The sequence below is a fragment of the Chelonoidis abingdonii genome, chromosome 9, assembly GCF_003597395.2.
Source record: "Chelonoidis abingdonii isolate Lonesome George chromosome 9, CheloAbing_2.0, whole genome shotgun sequence".
NCBI classification, from domain to species: domain Eukaryota; kingdom Metazoa; phylum Chordata; order Testudines; family Testudinidae; genus Chelonoidis; species Chelonoidis abingdonii.
This window is the reverse complement of record NC_133777.1, coordinates 60666920-60684156: the sequence shown is the minus strand read 5'-3', so window position 1 is coordinate 60684156 and position 17237 is coordinate 60666920. Positions and strand designations below refer to the sequence as shown.

The window sequence follows — 17237 nt, the reverse complement described above, 5'->3', positions numbered from 1 at the left end:
CTGGTCCAGTTCTGTTCAATATCTTCATCAACATTTGATAATGGCATACAGAGTACACTTCTAAGGTTTGCGAACGACACCAAGCTGGAGGGGCTGCAAAGTGCTTTGGAGGATAGGATTAAAATTCAAAATGATCTGACAAATTGGAGAAATGGTCTGAAATAAATAGGATGAAATTCAATAAGGACAAATGCAAAGTACTCCACTTACAAAGGAACAATCAGTCGCACACATACAAAATGGTAAATGACTGCCTAGGAAGGAGTATTGTGGAAAGGGATCTGGGGGGCCATAGTTAAATGAGAGTCAACAGTGTAATGCTGGTGGGGGAAAAAGCCAAAATGCTAACATCCTTCTGGGATGTATTAGCAGGAGCGTTATAAGCAAGACACGAGAAGTAATTCTTCTGCTCTACTCTGCTCTGATTCGATCTCAACTGGAGTATTGTGTCCAGTTCTGGGCACCACATTTCAGGAAGGATGTGGACAAATTGAAGAGTCCAGAGAAAAGCAACAAAAATGATTAAAGGTCTAGAAAACCTGACCTATGAGGGATGATTGAAAAAATTGGGTTTGTTTAGTTCAGAGAAGAGAAGACAGAGAGGAAAAGATAGCAGTTTTCAAGTATGTAAAAGGCTGTTATAAGGAGGAATAAAATTTGTTTTTCTTAACCTCCGAAGATAGGACAAGAAGCAATGGCTTAAATTGCAGCAAGGGAGGTTTAGGTTGGACATTAGGAAAAAACTTCCTAATTGTCAGGGTGGTTAAGCACTGGAATAAATTGCCTAGAGAAGTTGTGTAATCTCCATCATTGGAGATTTTAAGAGCAGGTTACACAAACACCTGTCAGGAGTGATCTAGATAATACTTAGTCCTGCCACGAGTGCAGGGGATTGGACTAGATGTCCTCTCAAGGTCCCTCTCAGCTCCACAAGCACATTAGGATTTTGAAGACACCAGGTGGCTAAGGTAATAAGATTTTGCTTTAGCTCCAATAGTATGTGAACTATTGATGCTGTAAAGAAAAGTTACAAACAGTTCAGAGCTGCAGACTTCAAGAAGCTGGAATCGTGAATTAGCCAGAAACAGGCACATATGTTTTAGAGACTGATCTGAAAGTGAGTGATGATGCATTATTTATCAGCTTCCCTCACAAGGTAGTTAACAGCTCTTCATCTAGAATTTTTAGAGTTATTGGTGCTAGTTTTGGCAATGAGAAATTAATTCAGACTCCTTTTTACTCTTGGGGGGATTCTGCATGCCCCCCGCACCCCACAGAATTCCTGTGATTCCCTGCAGAAAATGACAGGGAAGCCAAGGGTCCCAGAGCCTGAGCTCCAGCCTAAGTCGAAACATCCACACAGCAGTTAAACAGTCCCATAGCCCAAGCCAGCTGACATGAGCAAACCATGGCTGCTTAACTGCACCAGAGACACACTCTTAGAGGCCACTACTAGGCTGGAGGGAGAAACTAAAGAACAAGGAGTATAAGGCAAAGTGATAAAAAAGAAGACCACATAAAACTCTGAAAACAATAGATAACATTGAATTTAGGGGCAAAGCTTAGAAATGAAGAGGAACATTGGTGAAAATACAAAATAGGAGCTGGCTGTAAGAGGACTGTGGAAGGCTACAACTAGCATAATCTTTTTGGTATAAAAGGTTTGAATTCTTTCTAGCTGGAGTCACCATAATGACAAGATCTTAGCTTTTCAAAAAGGAGAAGATCTTCAATTTTCCCTTAATGCTTGAGAGCGCACTATGAATCTTGCAGACACGCCACACCTCAACATTCAGAATTTCCAAGAAATGCAAAATTGTTAATTATGTTCTTCAATACTTACTAGGAAGTTAACATAGGGGATCCTGTTACTTTCACTATTTTTTAAGCTATTAAGATAAAGGTGTGGGCTAGGCTCACAGTTAAGTCAAAACATGTGAATATCTTTGATAAAACAAACTACATAAGATTTTTCCCCACACAGTGGTTTCTACAAGTCTTCTCCCCACCAAAAGTCAAGTACTTTGTCTTGTCTTAAAATAGAGCTGTGTGTCTGATCATTTAATTTTCTAGAGCTAAGATTAATATGTTTAACTTCTGACAGTTATCTATATCTAGTTATTTTGCCCCAAGTTGAAGCAGTTTATTGGGAAGCAGTGCCATAACCTGTAATACACCTTTTTAGAGTCTAAACAGACTTCAGTCTCTAGAGCTGTTGACCCAGCACCTTATAAAAGTACTGAAACATTTCTAAACTTGAAGGAAAACCAGGATATTGCATCCATTCATGATAAAAATTTTGATAAAAGTTTGCCTGATTAGTAATCTGAAAAGAAATCATAAAGCAAACTCTTTGGTTTGTTAACTTACTGGGAAATTTCAGGGATAAAGTTCACATTAATTTAACATGCTTTGCTTTATAGACAAGTCAAACCAGAGGCAGAGCAAGAGCATGGGGGCGGGGAGAAAAGGATGTTACAACAAAAACACCTCCAAGTAGGAATAGACGACATCTGGTTTGAGAAGAGATGAGAGAAAAATGGTAGATTAAATGGGAAAAGGCTAATCACCAAGTTTTTACTAAGTTTAGCTAAAGGTCATGATACATTTAACATTAAAATGCACTAATTAGCTCTGACATCCAATAAAAATGCCCCTCCCGCCCCCAAGTCAATGGGAGGGGAAACATTGACTGGACTGTAGGGAATGTAACAGTGTCTGGAGAGCACAGGGGAGATGTAAGAGTGTATGCATCACCTGTAGCAAGACAGGGGCTGCCCTCCCCTTAAGGGCTGACTTCCGGGGGGCGGGGAGGAGGAGACGACGAGATCAGGCTAGCTGAATGACTTTTGTGTCACCCCACCTACCAATTTACATTCTCCCATATTTTTTTGAAAAGTCTCTTGCTCCTGCTTGCTGCCCTACCCTGCCTCCCCTTAATTTTAGTTTAGAACAGTGTTTTTAAGATGCCGAAGGTTTGAGCAACTGCCTGTTTTGTGACAGGAAAGGAATTTCTCCCCATTGAGGACAAACTGGCAAAGATCTGGTAGGGTTTTTTGTGTTCCTTGCAGCATCACGTAGGGACTGTTGGACTGAAAACAATCAGACTTGAAAGTTTAACATTAGCAAAGTTAAGACCACTTAGCTTATCACAAGTTGTGGCTCGTGTCCCCTGCGAATAAAGCCTAGAAGGGCCAGTTCCCAGAAGTATATGAGACCTAGGATTCTGCTGGTAGACTGTGTGTCTTAAGAGCAGAGGAGACCTGAAGTCTTCCCAGACTGAGGTTCCCTCTTAATAACCTTTCCCTTCTCACACAGAGTGGGGAAGGAGAAAGGATTCAGCAGTGAGTTGAGTTCTAAGAGTGGGCCAAGGAGTGTCTACTTTGAGTTACCGGTTATATAGTGGTAGCTCTGAAACCCCACACTAGAACCAGTTAAACTCCAGGTACAGGTACAGCATGGGCACATAGCACCCCTCACCAGCATTAAATAAAAAGTCACAGCTTGCTGCTTATATCCATCCCATGCATCTGTCATTTGCTTGCCTGTGTGTCTTGATCAACGTAAGTCTCCTAAGAGATAGGACTTCACGCTGAAGTCTGATGCTCCATGCAGCTTAAGTTTGACATAGTTGCTACAAGAACTTCAGAAGCATTTCTCCCCCGACCCCCAAGTAAAACTCACTACGGAATACTGAATTTTTGGTTACTAGTACACTCTTGTTCAGAGGGGTCCGAGTGTTCAAAATTGAAAGTTTCCTTCACACAAGACTAGCTGTACAAAAGCTTTCATGAGCTCTAAAAAGTGTGAGTTTTAAGGTTTTTTGCTCTAGTAAGTGCTGCAAAATTTCCTTCACCAAACCTGGAACTCTGGCAAAATCAGTTAAGTAAAAGTAAAAAAAGGAAAGTATTAACATTATCCTCATACATCTTAAAATGTACCTTAAAATTTCTAATACAGAATTATACTTAATTACTGGGGACAGACTTCCCATTTAGTTACCAGGTTCACGCATTCAAAGTAAAAATGGTTCTGATCTGGAAGGAATAGTTAACCTCATGGCTGCCAGTGGCATACCATAATAGCAGAAACTGTAATGTAAGCAAACTCCAACTGAAGGTCTGAAAGAAGTAGACTTGTACTACTACTCTACCCTCCCTCCCCACAAATTTGGAATATGCCTTTATAAGAGACCAGGTAACTTGTTCTATCCCTCTGCCCATTTCCACCCCTTCAAAAAGCCTAATTCATGTAAATTAGTTCAACACTTCTGCTACAGAACAATTTCCACCCCAACGAAGAGGCATATGAACTAAAATAATAAGTCAGCAAGACAAGGCCAAACACCTTGATATTGCAGTCAGGGTATTTAATCCTCTCCCCTCCTCCACATACATTGCACAACTTACTGCAAGGTTCCCTTGCTAGATTTCAAATGAAGATGAAGAGAGAGACATGGTCCAGCCATTCTCCCACACTTTTCAATTAAAATACTTCAAGGCCTGCTGTCACAGAAGTGAAGTTTCTTACTAAATTTTAAAAACACAGATTTGACTTAAGCTGTTGATTACGGAAAGCAAGAAACCTGATACTATGTGGCTGAAGGCTAGTAGCTAGGCACGTACAAAAAGAATGCGTAGACCTTTCACTGCTTCAGACACTGGAGTCTCTAACCAAAGTACTGATTTAATTTCATGACTGCTCTGCACAGATAGTTGACATTACTAAATGCTACTCCCATATCAGCTTGTTAAATTTGAACCCAGACTCAGCATATCAGTATACTAACCCAGACTAACTGGAGTCAAGAGAAATATTTTGGGAGTTGTTTTTAAATGAGTCACAACACCCCCACTATAATTAGATTTACTATATAATTAACAAACTGTTACAGTAGAAATCTATTATATGTTTTAAAAAGACTTATGATACATGTATTACTGTCTAAAGTTTTTCTTCTAACAGGTTGCTGAAATACTACAAAGTCAATTCAATCTGCTCTTTTTGCTTATTTTGGTAAACTATTTTACAGAACTGTTTGTAAAAACTCATTTTGTAAAAGGTCAAGGGTCAATTGAGGAGAGAGGGGTCTTTGTGCATGTTGTCTTACACAAAGGATCTGAAACTCACTAACTGCTGCAAATCATATTTAGTGTCCACTTTTCAAAAGGCAGCCATCATTCTGTTTTGCATGCACAAATGAAGGTAATTCACATGTGCATGAAAAGTGTGTTCACAACTGTGAGCACCATCTGAAAGACAATTCAGCCCCTTTGAAATTTGGCTGTCCAGGATCATGTTTCTAGGTTTTAACCATGAAACTTAATACCCACTGCTAGAAAAGGGGGGGGGGGGAGAAACAAAAAACAAACACACACACACACCACACCACACTCACCAAATCAAAAACCCACACATTTCAGTAATAGATACACACTACTTGCTACACAGTGCTTCAAAGGTTGCCAGAATCACAGGAGGGGTCAACCCAGGAACATGTCTGCCAAGAAACTCAATTTCAAAATTATTTTCTTTAGAAGACTGAAGTTTGCCTGGAATTTTCACTCAAGTATTTGTTTTCACAGGCTGGGCTTCTAATTTGAATTTGCAACAATTTAATTTGCTTTACATTTTTTGACAAGTGACATTAACAGCACAACAGCTGTAAGTGGAAAACCATGAGAAACACTTTAAAGCACTATGATTAAACAGTTTTTCATCTTCTTAATGGACTTTCTATAATGAGCAGGTTCAGACTACGTGGTTTTCTACATATTAGGGAATATTTCACAACCACAACACCACTGCAATTTAAGTAAGAGTTTGCTTACTGATTTAAAGTTTCCCAGGACAATCTAGTACAGCCTTTTTTCCAAAAGTACATACTCCAAAGATTACACGCTGATAACTTATGATCCACTGCGATGATTTTTCTGTCAAAGTTTAAAATTCAGACCAATATTTTAAGAGGTTTTTTTTTGTTTTTTTGTTGTTGTTGTTTTAAATAAAAAAGGTACTGAGACAGTGATTTTAATAAAGAAAATAAACAAACCCTAATCAGGCAATACTTTCAGTGAAAGAACTAAAATCTGCAGGATAGGACTTCGAGGTAATACTACAGCAACTCTCCAGATTAGTGTTAACTGCAGATCACTTGCAACTCCCCTTTCATTGTATCAGCAAGGTGGTAAAATAGTAGAAATGTCACTTCACTAAGGGTAGTGTGTACTTAAAACTTTAATAATGTTTGTAAAAATGCCTAGTTGTGGCATTGTTGTCCACTTTTATTCCTAATTTAGAGCACTATGCGAGTCTGAAATTTTGCAAGAATTTCAGAATGACTTTCAAGAACAAAAGATCATTTAAACAAGTTTATAAACCTACTTTTCTTGTGGCTTTGACTGTCATTATTAACAAATATAAATTGCATCACTAGTTAACACAAGAGATACAAATTTCTCAAGTTTAGTTCAAAAGGAGTTTTATTACTTAAAAAAGTTAAGACTACTAAACTCAAGAACTAATTTGAACAGCAATGTTGTTGGAAAAATATTAAGTTACAGTATAAAGCTTGGGCTGAACTAGTGGCTAGAATAAAAAGGGGAGGAAACGCTTAAAATTCCTGTGGCTCAGGGTGTATACAGATACAAATGGTATTTTACAGTTGCTCTACTCAAAATCTACTTATAATTACTTCTCTACTCACAGCAAGTTACGGCAAAAACATTTTAAAAAAACAAAGTAAATCAAAGATTATAAAGTAACATTCATTCTTGGGCATTTTAAAATCTCGATATTTCAGCAAAAAATAATTCTGTTGTGGATTATGCTATACAGTTGAAGTTTTAGCTCAAATTTGATTAAGTCAAGCAGAACTTCAATATCTAGACTACATAATAAGGTAAACCATTTATCTGCATGTAAATGAATCAGTTATGATTCTGAATTAATATTTGAAGTTAAGTGCTTGACTGAGAATTTTGACCAAAAAGGAAACTAGACTCTAGGAAAGACCAAATGAGATTTAAAAAAGTTCTCTCACATCCCCACCCCATTTATTATACATAATTTATTCAGTATTACAAAAATGTTTCAATAAATTAACATAACTGTAACATTTATAAATGCCTTGTATTTATGCTTTGATCAAAGGCTATCATTCTACTACTTCAGATCCACTGGCAAAGAAGGATTTACAGTGTTAGTTTTTCTCAAAGGAAAAAAATACCTCACCTTGTGGGGCCTCCACAAAGTACTATTTGATTCCCTTTTGCAGATACTAGCATTTTTTGGAAAGCCACGAGTTTTTCCTTCATTTCCAGGTGTGAACTGTATGTGCAACTGGGATGTCTCTGCCTTAGGACACTTGTATTTAAGACTGGATAAACAGCAAGAAACTTTTTGACAAGATCCTTCTAATGAAACACTTCTTTGCAGAATATGGTGGGTTGTCCTCATTTGTGTATTTGGTCTTTCTAATTCGTTTATAAGAATCTGATACTCAGAATGTTTTTTTGAGGGTAAACATGCAGATGTGCTAAGTATCAGTTTTAAATTAGGGTACTTTGCATCAGAGTGCAAATTTAATTCCTTTTTTGATAACTCTGGACTGTAGCAACCATTAACCATTTCATCCCTTGATGCAGATTCTCTTTGCTGAGTGAAATGAACTGAAATACAAGGGAAGCTGTTGGATATTTTTTTACAAGTTGTCTGCTCAGCGCTACTTGCAGCCTGATTTTTGTCCTGTAATGCATTATTCAAGTAAAATGGTCTAATGTCTCTAGTTTCACCAGGAGAGCAAATGGTTTTAGATAGTCGAAGTCCATTGACTGCTGTTGAAAGGAACCCTTTAGAAGAAGTTCTTTGATCTTCATTATGTGCCAGTTCAGTAGAAGAAATAACGAACTGATGTGATGTTTGATAAGATCCCCTGCTTGGTAGAGGACCCAAGTATGTTGGAGAAGTTGGTGGGGTAGTGGAAGGACTCCTAGGAAAGATGACCAAAGATGAAAAACGTCGTAGTGGAATTTTAGTTTTCCTCCTCATTGGCAATTTCACTTGTTCCAAACCATCTTGATCAAAAGTAGTATTTTTACTTCTACATAAATCTTCCTCATATATATTGTTCCTATAGGAATTACATTTGTTTGCTGTGCTTCTATATGAAGAAGTACTATATACAATACTGCTACAGATATCATCACCAGTGGAAAGAGTGCAACTACTACAGTCACTGATTATACTGTTGCTGTATGAGCCTCCATCACTAGCGATACCTGTACACGATTCATAGTCACTGCCAGTGCTACTGAGGGATCCACTGTTATTCGCTGCAACACTGTCAAGATTGCCAGTGCACATGGTAGTATTGCTCAAATGGCTGCTACTGTTTAGCATATTAGATCTGTAATCAGCCATATTCCTGTTACAAGCATTTCCTTCATTACCAACACTGATGAAAGTGTCTTCACTAGCAACTACTGTATCAGATTGAAAACAGTCACTATACCTTCTAGACTGCAGGGAAATCTGCAGTGAGGTGCTCTTTTTGTTGTTCTTTTGCAATGAAGAAACAGTTGAATGCTGCTGTTGATTAATTATTTTCTGCATTACCGTTGGAAAGACAGCTTGCCTGGGAATCACCTTAATTTGTATAATATCAGGTGCAGAATTCCGTGAAGGTCTTTGGAAATACACAAGAACGTTACCATCCAAACCATCTCCAGAGATTTCTGATAATGGATCAGTGTTGCTCCTTTGGGCTGCAAAATGCAATCTTAACCGTTGTGCCATTTGTTCTCATTTGCACACATGTTCGCAAGTAAGAACCATAAAGCTCCTTTTGCAGAAAGGCTAGAGGCAGCTGCACAGAGTTGAGATCCAGTTCAAACACATCACAAAAGTAAGATCCCATGAAAACCGCAGCCTTTGTCCCAAACTTCAACAAGATACTAATTAGCATATAATAAAAAGCACCTCCTAAAATAAGTCAGCCAATCCTTGAATTGCCGTTTCTTTGATTGAATGTAGTCAGAATGCATTTACTTACAAAGCACTTGATTTCCAACGAGGGTCAAGCTTAACTCAGCTGCAGCACAAACACACACTACCAACCTTGTTTCAATGTTACTTTCTGTAATTTGCATAAATGAATAAAATCCAAGAATATTCTAGCTCTGAGTTTAAAACAGCAATTCTTGTTGCAGCTACACTAGCTGAACCAACGTGTCTGTGCTTTCTGCAGCAGTGTATGACTACTAATATTTTTACCCATAGGTTTAGAATTACAGGAAGTTGGTAGGAATGAAGTCCCATATAACTGAGTATCAAATCTAGGATTGAATTTCCAAATAGTAACCCATGCAAGTAAACTGGTGAGGTCTGAAGTTATGAAAAAGCCAATGAACTAAGCCATTTCATACTAATAAAAGGTTAAAAAAATTTGAGAGTTATTTTGGGAGTCCTATGAAAGCTATTGGGCAATCACACTTAAATGCTGACACTTAACGTGGATTTGCATTCCATGGAATCCTATAGTGCCATATTACTTTGGTTTTCATTTTGAGTGAGATGTAATTGGGTTAAATAAAGCCATAAAATTTCTTCTTTTGTCACTCAAGGTTTCAGCCTAGCATAGAGGTTCTTTCCTAATGAATATACTTTAGCCTTTTTCTGGTTAAAGGTACACTTTGTTAGATTTTTTGCACTTTTACAACTTTTTACATTTCAAACTTAAGCGCTTAAAGTGTTGGCCAGTAGTCCATGTTCTGGACTAGTATCTGGTTATTTATGAATTATAGATGCAGATTACTAAGTGTTCAACCATGCTTTTGGCATGCAATCTTTAGGTCTGTACAGGTACAGATTAGAGAAATTTACACATAGTCTTTCTAGAGATGTACAGTATAGCTTGCATATTTAAAATGACTGCATAATCTATGGAATACAATTTACAGATGAAGACTACTCAAAAGCCAGATTGTATAAAATACTGTATGCAGAATGTATAGTAATCTCATGCATTCACAGTTAACTATAGTAACAAGAATATATTACAATTGCACCTCCTTTGTAAAGTGCTTTGAGATCCATTGATGAAAAACACTATGGAAACACAATTAGAATAATCCAGGTAAAAATATACTGGTAACTTGTGCCAAACATGTAAGACTAAAATGACAGAATTTCTCTGGATGTTTGCCACATTGACAGAAAAGGCCCTTTGCTGACACCTAGTGGGATTTCTGGAAAAAGGTAGTCTCGCTGTGAAGTGTCAGTAGCAGTAAACATTTGGTTATCAATGTACTTTTAACTACAGAAACTAACATACTAACATGGAGTGAATTACTGCTGCCAGTAAAGCTCAAACAAGAGAGAACACTAGACCATTTATCCTTTCCTAGGTCATACTGTTGGATAGTTTGTGCTCAATATTTACATGCCACTTGCTATATTTTTGGTTAGTGTGCACTAAAACTAACAGTTTTTATCTCCTTTCCAATAAGAACCAGGACCAAGTTTACAGTACTTTGTTTCCAAGTAAGCAATAAGTTTGTTTTTTAATACTATGTCAGGCTTCATTTAACCTCATTACCCAAATTTTGTGGTTAGAAATGCATCAACATCATAAAATAACTTAGTCACAAAAAGACTAATAAGTAAAACAGTTCAGCTATTTCATCAAGTATCACTAATCAAAGTTATACTTGGAGAAACAACTGTTGGACTCCAAAAAAAGAGTTCAGAAAGTTATATATAACCATTAAGCAATATATTTTGAGTTTCTAGTTTTGGTAGAAAACAAAACATTATTTTTTTTAAAATAGAACCAAAGTGACTTTATAATTTAATAGTCTGACTTGATTAATTTAGTTGAAAGGACAACAAAATTAAACGTATCACGTAACCCAAGTTTGCTATAGAAAGTTACTACCTGATAAAACTTAGTAATAGCAAGAAAGCAGAATTATTCACTACAAAGATCATTTTAAGCATTATTTCTCCTTCTTTATTGAGCTATGCTAAACACGAGATAAGCAGTCAGAGCTTTAGCAAGGAAGTAGTAGCTCTGGATTTAAGTTAAGTGTGTCCTTTCACACTAGATGTTAAGTTTCTTGAATCATGACCCTACCTGGTTACTTTTGACAATGAAATGACTTCTGATCCACTATGGCCTGGTTGACCACAGGATGATATAGGGTTTTTTTATGCACAATTCTGGATTGAGATGGGGAAAGAGTTGGCAAGATACAGCAACAATCCCATTCAAATATCATCTCAACAATTTTTCACAACAGTGATGACTATGGTTCAGCAGTACTTTCCTTACTGTATAGCTGTGCATACCATGTACAGAGCACACTAATTCTCCCACATCAAATTGCTCTACCAGGAAGAAGCAGTCTTTGTTACCAGTCAGTATCCTGATTGTAAACAAGAATTGCAGTAGCAAGACTTCTCATAATTTAACATTTATCCAGTTACGGATAGCAAAAACAGTAGTGTCTGGCCACCTGTAAGTATCTTAGCTGGTCTCTGTCAGTCCACTCAGCTACACTAGAATCCTACTAGTGGGTACAATTGGACCTGACACAGAATCTTGTCTTCTAGTAATGATTTGAAGACAGAAGCCATATTTACTTCTTCATATCTCCTAAGACTGCTCCACCTCACGAGCAATTCTACCATGCTTTCTTTCTAAGATCACAATGAGGAAGTTCACAAGGCTGATGAAGAATTCCCATAGTCTGGTGCTGGCAGAGAATTTTGTCTTTTCTGTAAGAAATATTGGAATCCTATGCAGACGAAGGTGCATACTGAAAAATAATCTATGAAACCTGTTGCCAGTGTAACCCAGGCCTGCTTGGTGTGGCGCTCTGTTCCCCTCTAGTGGCATCTAGTCCATCTAGAGATTGATGAGTCTGCTACAGCTTCACCCAAACAGCCATGTAGCTTTTAGCTCATGTAGTATAGAGACTTATACACTAAGGTTCAGAGATCCCAGGTTTAATCCTGCCAGCTGACAACTGGGATCTGTCAGCGTTACAAGCAGGGTCTCATCCAGGATATCATCCGGGAAGTCTCTGAAGTGTGGGACGTACTTCCTGAGTTAGAGGAAGTATGTAACCCATGCAAGTCTGGTGTAGTACTCTGTCCCCCTCTAGTGGCACCTGGACCATCTAGAGCAGTGGTTTTCAAACTTTTTGTATTGGGGATCTCTTTCATACACCAAGCCTTTGAGCGTGACCCCCCCTTATAAATTAAAAATGGGGGAAATAATGTAATTTAATGGGGACTTGGGGCTGCCAGCCCCACGGAGTTGACAGCTTGCAACCTTGTGACCCCCTGAGGTGTCATGAGCCCAAGTTTGAGAATCCCTGATCTAAAGATTGATGAGTTTGCTACAGCCTTAGCTAATAACTATGTGGCTTTTAGCTCATGCAGTAGGGGCTCATGCACTAAGCTTCAAAGGCCCGAGATTAGATCCCATCCGCTGACAGACAGGGTCTGTCAGCATTACCCCAGCAGCAGCTGAGAGAATATGTACGTGTTCAGCAATAGTCTCATATTTATGAAGTGTGAGAGAAGGCACTGCAATTCAGAAAAGGCAACACTTATTTGAACTACACTGTAGATTGAGTAATAAGATATTGCGTTTAGTTTTAAGCATGGATTCGGCAAGAACTAATTGTGTCAAGCAAACCTGACAGATTTCTTTGACTGAGTAACAAGCCTTGTGGATGGGGGCAGGGAGGAAAAGTGGCAGATGTGGTATATATTGACTTTAGTAAGGCTTTGATACTGTCTCGCATGATCTTCTCATAAACTAGGGAAATACACTCTAGACAGAGCTACTGTAAGGTGGGTGCATAACTGGTTGGAAAGCCTATCCCAGAAAGTAGTTATCAGTGGTTCATAGTCATGCTGGAAGGCATATCAGTGGGGTCCCGCTGGGATCAGTTCTAGTCCTGTTCAATGTCTTCATCAATGATTTAGATAATGGCACAGAGAGTACACTTATCAAATTTGCAGACAATCCCAATCAGTTAGGGGATACAAGTGCTTTGGAGGATATGATTAAAATTCAAAATAAATTTGGACAAATTGGAGAAATGATCTGAAGTAAATAGGATGAAATTCAAAAGGACAAATGCAAAGTACTCCGCTTAGGAAGGAACAATCAGCTGCACACACACAAAATGGAAAATGACAACCTACGAAGGAGTACTGCAAAAAGGGATCTGGGGGTCATAAAAGATCATAAGCGATACATAAAGTTAACACTATTGCAAAAAAGGCAAATATTCTGGGACGTATTAGCAGGATTGTTGTAAACAAAGACATGAGAAGTAATTCTTCCGCTCTATTCCACACTCATTAAACCTCAGCTGGAATATTGTGTCCAATTCTGGGGACCACATTTCAGGAAAGACATGGACAAATGGGAGAAAGTCCAGAGAAGAGCAACAAAAATGACTAAAAGTCTAGAAAACATGACCTATGAGGGAAGATTCTAAAAATTGGGCTTGTTTAGTCTGGGAAAGAAGACAGAGGGGACAGGATAACAGTTTTCAAGTACAAAAAAGGTTGTCACAAGGACGAGGGAGATAAATTGTTCTCGTTAACCTCTGAAGATAAGACAAGAAGCAATGGGCTTAAATTGCAGCAAGAGAGGTTTCCGAAACTTCCTAATTGTCAGGGTGGTTAAGCACTGGAATAAATTGCCTAGGAAGGCTGTGGAATCTTGGTCACTGGAGATTTTTAAGACCTGTCAGAGATGGTCTAGATAATACTTAGTCCTGACATGAGTGCAGGGGCCTGGACTAGATGACCTCTTGAGGTCCCTTCCACTCATATGGTTCTTTTCTCATTAATGTCAAAAGCTCACACTCTGCCCATCTTTATATCATGATTTTTACCTTCATACTTTTTCCTTCCCTTTAAATACTTTCATTAGGGTAAAGTTTTCACAAGTGCTTAAGTGATTTAGACGCCTAAGTAACTTTTGAAAATGGGATACAGGTGCTTCTAGAAATTGTACTCCTAGTTAACAGTCAAATCCTAGTGCCTTTTGAGCACTCTTACTATAGTTTGAATGAAAGCTGAAGCACAAGGCCTAAGTGTCATTTTATGGGATTCATTTGCCAATCTGCTGAAAAAGTTGATGCTCTAATGGCCAGTCTCCAAGAAGGTAGATAAAAAACAGTATTTAATATAACATTACAGAAATATTTAACTAAAAATTAGCAAAAACATCAAATTTGGAGTTCTAAAAATAAATTTGTTTCAAGTTATAACAACTTGTTTTATAACCTCAAATTTAAGCCTTAAAATTTGCTTAAATTAATACAATTTAAAAAAAAATATGCTCCATCAGAGTTGAGTTAAAAGGTGCTTCTTTTTAAAATATATACAAAATCGGGGAAACCCTCTATCTTTTGATATCAATTCAAATGTTCAGTTTTGGTTTCGCAGAAAATTTTTTGCCATAAATATTTTTAGTTTCAATTTACATAGTAGGTGCAGAGAGAATATTTCTTTTCATTTGTACTAGTTCATTCAAAGTTAAGAAACTGATTGAGAGTTGAAAAAGCAGGAAAGCTTGTTTTCTTCTGCCTCTATATGACTTAAAACCAGGTGGGAGAGGATAAGCTCTACTACTTCTAAGAACTTGAAGGACATGGGGCCAGATTTTCAAAGATATTTAGGCACCTCAAGATGCAGATAGGTGCTTTTGAAAATCTCACTAGGCACTTACAAAGGATAGATGCCTATGTGCATCTTTAGGTGTCTAAGTACCTTAGAAAATCTGGCCCATGGGTGACCAGAAAGTCAATTCATTAACTACAGTTAATACGTTGTTTAATAAGTCTACTTTTTAAATCTAAGATTTTGATAATTTTTCTTCTCTTCTGTATCCAGTATAATTACTATAATGTTTAAAAAAAAACCAACCAATTTTTAAATGCTTTTTCTATACATTTTTAACTGAATTCCAGTTTTCATCCAATCATAGGGTGGCACAAATCCTGAGTAAAAAGCCATCTAGTAAAGAAACATAATTTACCTTTTCAGCAAAAATGTTAAAATTAAGAATTCAAATAAGTGTATGTTAAAGTTTATTTCATAAATAAATGTGTATAGATCTAGTGTATTCTCCCAGCTAGCACCAACTTTAGTTAGAAGGCTATATTTGGTTTCGTCAACATATTTAATCATAACGAAGAATGGGAATGAACCTTCTAGGTAAGGTAAAATTGCAAAGTAAGTTTAAAAATCCATGTTTCCTTCTTGCTGATTTAAATTATGATAAAAATTGCTGTTTTAATCACTGATTTAAATCAATCCAGGCTAATCTCAGAGAAACCTTTATCTTTACTACAGGGATTTTGGCAGTGGTAAAACAAGTATTAGATCATTTAAGAGAGTCACCACAACCAAAATTAAATTTCTGTAACATTTACAACCACTCAAATGATAAAGGTAATTAAATCAGGTGAAAGACTAATCCATGAAAACATTATGAACAAGCAGATACTATATCTACGACACTGGATTCCAAAATTTGTAATTTTGTATTGAATTACAGAAAGTAGTGACTTCAAAACAAGAAAAGATGAGCCTTAAATTTGACATGTTTATCAAAATTAATTTCTTACAGAGCTGCCTTTTTAATACATGTCCATCTAAACGTGATTTCATGCTTGTCTTCAAGAACAGAAATATTCTAATATACAATTACCTACCAAACGGTTTTCATCAAATACTTCAAAAAGAAGCCTGTGCTGCTGAGGATTAACCTAGGAAAGAGGAAGAGATTAACAGTTATTAGTTAGTCAAGGTATTTGGAAAGCTGTAGTATTTTGTTTTTGCTAAATATTGTAAGCTTAAACAGGAAGAGTTAGACAGGTCACAAATCTGGCACTATAAGGACAATTCCTTATAAAATGCTTAATTATTTCTAAATTAATTTGAACTTTTAATATGATTACTATAAACGCTGACTCAAACCTTGTGCATTTATAGATTCACAGAATTTAAAACCAGAAGGGAGCTTTAGATAACATAATCTGACCTCCTGTATTTTACAGGCCAAAATATATAACTTATTCTTGTATTGAGCCCAATAACTTGCGTTTCACTAAGAATATCCTCCAGAAAGACATCCAGTCTTGATCTGACGACAAGGAATCAAACATTGCCCCTAGCGGTTTGTTTCAAAGGTTACTATTCATCACGGTTAAAAATTGTGCCTAATTTCATTTTGTCTGGCTTCAGCCACACATTGGTTCTTGATAACTCTTTATTGTGTTTAAAGAAAATGATGGACAGTTCTACACAATTAAGTTCGGCACAGAATATTTGAGACTGAACAGCCATTGTTCTGAAGAAATCATTTGACAAGTTGTTACTAAAAACTATAGAGAGTTCTAAGTCAAAACAGAAAAGTTCTTGAGTGGAGATGTGATACAACTCAGAAAGGCAAATGAATTGTTACAGGAATGAAGCATATTTTACACTTCACTTTATTTCACATAAGGCTGCCTGCTTTCATCCACGGCAAAACAAATGCTGCAGGAACCAAGCTGTTCAAAGAAAACTAACCAATTTGATGGAAGTGTCACAACTAAGTTTTTGAACAGAAAAAAGTGGCGTGCCACCCAGGAGTTCTCACCCTAGTATCTGCATCAACACCCCTGTACAAGGTAATATCCGTCCTATATGTACAAATAACCTTGTATATCTGAAATGTTTACAACTGTCAGAGCAAAGCTAGCATTACTCTGGTTCTTTCTGAAAGATCTGCCGGTACAGATCTGTACTTCTGACTATGAGCAAACCTTGGACGTGCAAGCTTCGTACTTCCTGGACAGCAATGTCCATTAATGTATATTTCCCCTACACGCTAATTGTCCAGATAAGATGGAAAAGTGTGCAATGAAATTATTTTCATTAGAAAATTTCAGATCACTTGTGTTGTCAAGCAGCCCGAAACATAAGGAGGTGGGTCTGAGGAATCTTATTTTACTTTTATATTTGTTGGTGCTGCAACAAAGAAAGAATCCTGATGCATATGCTACAGGACCGTCCATCAGCTGTGGAAAGAGATGGACACAAAGATTAAAATAGTATTGGACTTCAATAGCCTGCTGGTTGGGTTTCCTCTGTCGCAAACACACTTTGGTTCTTGAGGGCAATGATCAACATCAAGCACGTGATTTTACCAAAGTATA

General features: G+C 37.3%; 1 protein-coding gene across 6 annotated transcripts in view; it reads right to left on the bottom strand.

Moving 5' to 3' along the window:
- The window catches only part of NEDD4 (NEDD4 E3 ubiquitin protein ligase), a 111928-nt gene that overhangs the window by 60825 nt on the left and 33866 nt on the right, over nt 1–17237 (bottom strand). For 2 of the 6 annotated variants that reach the window (XM_075069595.1, XM_075069594.1), the window contains exon 1: nt 7234–9244. In XM_075069595.1, coding sequence (XP_074925696.1) covers nt 7234–8796 — 1563 coding nt within the window. In that variant the 5' untranslated portion in view covers nt 8797–9244. Of the gene's footprint in view, nt 1–7233; nt 9245–11134; nt 11220–15749; nt 15804–17237 lie in introns of those variants that run through there. The other 4 variants (XM_032777635.2, XM_032777636.2, XM_032777638.2 and 1 more) reach the window with 3 other exon arrangements.